Genomic DNA, 4,657 nt, shown 5'->3' on the forward strand with positions numbered 1-4,657 from the left:
CAGAAGGGATCTCAAAAGCTCATCTGGCCATTTTGTGGGAAAGCGAGCCTAAATGAGATTATCTAGTACCCTGTGCAGCCATGTTGTGAAAACTTCCAGTGATGAGGATTCTGCAATGTCCCTGGGAATTGTTTGCACTGTAAAAATAATTATATCAAGATGAAACCTCTCCCAGTCAAATTGTACTTGTTGCCCCTTGTCCTCCCCATGTGGCTCTTTATGAAAATAGAGCCTCCATCCTCTTCTAGCCACCCTTTCCACCCATCTCATGAAAACTCTTTAAAATTTATATATTTGTATTTATAATATATGAAGCTGTTTTTCTGTTTCTTTCTTTGTGCAGGAGGGCATATAGAGACAAGCTCAAATTCTGGACCCATTGTGTTCTAGTAACACTTATTGTATTTACAGTCATCTCATTTTTTGCTGAACAGGTAAAATTAATACCTTATCAAATCTGTAGCATTTAATAAATTGGTATATCTTCAGGATAATATAAAATGATTTTTTAAAATAGGTTTTGAAGAGTAACTAGGATTTTACCTTCATAAAGGAAGTAACAGTGTTACATGACTAATGATTAGGTTGCTTTCATTTTAAGTAATCATGTTGAAATTCCTTGAAAGGAGTCACATGGAGGGAAGGAAAGCAGTATTCCTTTTTCAGGTGCCTTGTGGCTGTCAAGGACCATCATCAGTGTGCCAAATTTGGATGCTCAGAATCAGTAATGTTTTTTAAATCCTTGGTCTGTTAGCAAACATATTGGTAAAGGTTCAAAGTAAGTTAATGGGAAGGAAATTTAAGTAACAAGTATATTATAGTCCTGAAGAGAATCTTAAGATATCTAGAAGCCTCCTTTAAATTTCATCCCTAAGTAATTGCAAAGACTTCAGTTGAATTCAAAAGGTTATGAATCTGACCCAAAGGAAAAAAACCTCTCCACTTCTGCAAGCATAAAATGGCTTTCTTGAACATGATTAATCCTGCTGAACTAAGAGGGACACAATGGAACAAATCGTGCGGGTAATTCTTTGCAGGTTGGGGCCTTAAGTAACACTTTCCGTGGTCTGATGAAGAGGGTGTAATTCTTGAAAGGTTGGCTTTTAATTATTTTTTTTCCCACCTGTAACTTTTGCATGAATCTTTCTCTTGGTTTTTCAGCCTTTTGTATATATTACAAAACTCATCCTCTGTTAGTAGCTTGGTTTTGGAAGGGGGTCCTCAACTTGGTAGTACAGCTAGGTGTATAAATAATGCTTAAGATGCCAGCTTCATGTTTATCTTTTAGAAACTGGTGTTAATATAAATACACAAACTATCTTTTAAATAATCAGAATATAGGCATACTGTATTACTTACTTTGTGCTTGTATTCTGGTTATTGAGAAGTCCATTGGAAATGGGCACGCCTAATAGATGAAGTTTAATAAATACCTTTCTGTGCAGTGTTGTCTTAATGACCATGGATGGTACAGATTTTATAGCTTTTAGGATGAAAGCCTGATCAACTGTGCATCTCTAGCCAAGCAGAAAAGTAACTACTGTATTTTTTGTTTTCTCTCATCAGCTAATTGCACTTAAAAGAAAGATATTTCCAAGAAGAAGGATCCAAAAGGAAGTTGGTCATGAACAAATCAAAGTATAGAAGAGCTTTATTTTGGAGATCAGTCTACCTCAAAATGTGATAAGCATTTAAGATCTCTCAGAAGTGTCTTTTATGGTTTGACATTTAACTACGTTGATATGAAGAAAAAAATCATGCCTCTGCAGTTAGAATCTCTGCAGTACTCTTCATGATATACAAGCTGCTGGAGCTGTTGACAATGCAAAACAATGAAAACAAATAATTGCAGGAAACTGTACTTAGGCAGTTTTCAATAGATCTTACTTTACAACTGATAGTTCATGGCCATTTTATCCTTTTTTATAAAAAGGGTTACCTAAAGAAATGTAACTGCATTTATTGCAGTGGATGTTGCCAACTAGATAAAATGTTGGGAGGTCAAGTTGTTTGGGATCAGCTTAACAGGTCCTTGATCTTGCATTCCAAATCTTTTTGCAAGTTTCTGTCGATGCTGCTTTTTTTTTTTTTTTTTTTTTAGCCCTAAGGGAAAACTGAAGTTTATGTAACTCATTTAGATTTGGTATACATTTATTAATGTCGACATTCTTTAAAGCACAGTGTGATAATTCATCCCTCTATTTGTAGTATTTAATTGGGAATTGGAAGAAATATATGCTAATAAAAAATTACAGAGTAACAGAACAAGTAATGGTTATTTGAAAGATAGTTTATATCCAGTGTATTATATTCCAGAGAATACTGTGGTGTTTTTTCTTGGCTTGATTGCAAAGGGAGGGTTGTAATCAAATGAAAATGTTCAAGGTATAGCATTTTACAAACATTGTAAATATAAAAGCAAAAGTGCCTCTATATGAATGAGTAACGAATTGTTTTAATGTAGCAATGTATGGGAACAGTGTTTCACTTCACAAAACAATATTTGTACTGACATATGAAGCTTTGGTGTTTTTAATTTAACAGGCTTTGGCCCTCTATTTTGCTGAGACATCAGAACAGTGCAGTTTTATGTGGGAAAGGATACTGAATCTTTTCAAGCAGAAACTTCTGGTGGTATATCTTCAGCTACTTGTTTTAGCAACATTTAAAGAGAAAAGCATTATTTTTTGTAATCAGATGATGAACAAAATGTATGTGCATATGTATTGTAAGATACTTGGTTTGCTTTGAAATGAACTAAAATGTGATAAAAGTTTTGTCTGTTGTTTCTGTTTTAAAGTAAACCAAAAGTCACCTATTTTGATAAATTAGCGTATTAATCATTATGTTAAAAGCTTTTTTCCCTTAAAATTCTTCCAACAGTAATAGTTTAGTATTAATTTGAAGCATAAATGAATTCTCAAAGTATAGTCAAACTTTTCAGCATTGTAAAAATGCAGGCACTTAGTAAGGTTATTTCTTGCTAGCAATACATATTATGGTGAAATATAGAATATAAGTAGTTTAAATACAGTACTTCAGGAAAGCTAACTCCACCCCACCTAGACCCAGTGAAAATGTAAAACTCGGTTAAGGAAATACAGAATAAAAGTTCTCAGATGGTTGAAGCTAATGAGAACACTGAAAACAGGGTTAGGATTTTGTTTTGTTTAGGTTTTGTAGTTTGTCTTTATAAGTGAAGAGTAAAATACTTAACTGGCTGAGGACAGAAGCTCCTGTGAGGACAGTAGAAAAAGCTGGAAAAAACAAAACCGACCCAAACAAACAAAAAACCCCAACCAAAACAAACAACCCCCCCAATCAAAACAACTGAAATAATAAAACATGTTTGTGAAATTGATCTGCCTTGAGAAATATTGGTTTGCACTGACTTAGGGAAAAGTTCTCCTTTTGCATTACCCCCTGCCCTACATACACTAGAACAACTTATTTTGTAGGCTTTCTTTTTCTTTTAATAGAAATTAAAGCCATTTCTATTAATAAAGAATGAAATCAGATAAAGGTAGGTGAATTTAATGCTGACTCTGCACGAAGTGCCCGCCTAGACCGCAGCTGCCGCTCCTCCGGGCACTGGGTGGGGGTGTGGTGTTAGTGCGCATGCACTCGCGCCCTGTAGCGCGGTCGGTACGCTTTCCCGCCTTTTCCTTAGGGGGAGGTTGTGAGGTAGCGCTGCTCCCTGCCATTCCCGGCCGTCTGTCACCGGGAAGGGCGCGGGAGCGCAAGAGGAAGCCTTAAGGGCAGCGAGAGGCTCTATAAGACCCAGGGTGAGGGGTTTGGGTACGGTGTGCTCTCTGCTTGGGGAGGGTGTGAGGTGCCCTCTCTCCCTGCAGCTGGTGGGGTCCCCTCCTTGTGCAGAGGCAGCGGCTGTGATGGGTGCTGTGTGGGGGTGAAAGTGGAGAAGGGACCAATGCAGGGGATGGGAGGTATTTGGGTGGAGAATAAGGAATAAGGTTAGGACACCTAGTGGCTTCCCCCCGAAACCTGGTATGGTGTGTTGCAGTCTTGTGTCCCTGCTCTGAGGTAGAAACAGGTGGGCCGCATGGTGAAAAGCCACACACAGGAAATGCATACAAATGTTAGTTTATTTTACACCTCTAGGCAGGGTGAAAAAAAAGATGTGAGTTTCTCTGAAAAGTAGTTGTTAAGTACGCAACTGTGGATTGAAGATACTTGAGTTGGCTGAAGCAGGTAGCTACACAGGATAGGTGAAGGATATGTGGGGTTGTGAGGCAGCAAATTATTTTACAGTCTATGGGGGGGACTGAGGCATTTTGCTTTGTATACTGATTTTCAGTACAAAGGAAACTGTCAGATAAAATATATGAATGCACTTTAAAGTTGCACTTTTTTGAGCAGCAGAGACACAGACATCATAAGAAAGTGCATCATTTACTTCCTTGTTTTTCAGCAGAATCAAGTATGTGCCTACTAGCCTTGGTGTTTATTCTTAACACCACTACTGATGGGTAATCCTTTGGGTTACCTCAAAACTGAAGCAGTTTGCTTGAATATCCTTACAGGTGGAAACCATTTAGAAGGGTGTCTGTAACAGGTCAACATAAGCATGGAAACATAATTTATTTTCAGAATATTGTGGGGAAAGTTAACAAATACAACATGCTGCTTTGGTAGGAGG

At 37.5% G+C, this 4,657-nt stretch overlaps 1 protein-coding gene across 3 annotated transcripts in view; it reads left to right on the forward strand.

Annotated features, from left to right (window-relative positions):
• GNPTAB (N-acetylglucosamine-1-phosphate transferase subunits alpha and beta) overlaps positions 1 to 2,541 on the forward strand; it is a 43,913-nt gene extending 41,372 nt beyond the window's left edge. For 2 of the 3 annotated variants that reach the window (XM_034062929.1, XM_031049977.2), the window contains 2 exons: positions 344 to 434; positions 1,567 to 2,541. In XM_034062929.1, the coding sequence (XP_033918820.1) occupies positions 344 to 434; positions 1,567 to 1,644 (169 nt within the window). In that variant the 3' untranslated portion in view covers positions 1,645 to 2,541. Of the gene's footprint in view, positions 1 to 343; positions 435 to 1,037; positions 1,096 to 1,566 lie in introns of all 3 variants that reach the window. The other variant, XM_034062930.1, reaches the window with a different exon arrangement.
• The last annotated feature ends 2,116 nt before the right edge of the window (positions 2,542 to 4,657 follow it).

This window comes from Melopsittacus undulatus, chromosome 5 (genome assembly GCF_012275295.1).
Source record: "Melopsittacus undulatus isolate bMelUnd1 chromosome 5, bMelUnd1.mat.Z, whole genome shotgun sequence".
NCBI lineage: Eukaryota > Metazoa > Chordata > Aves > Psittaciformes > Psittaculidae > Melopsittacus > Melopsittacus undulatus.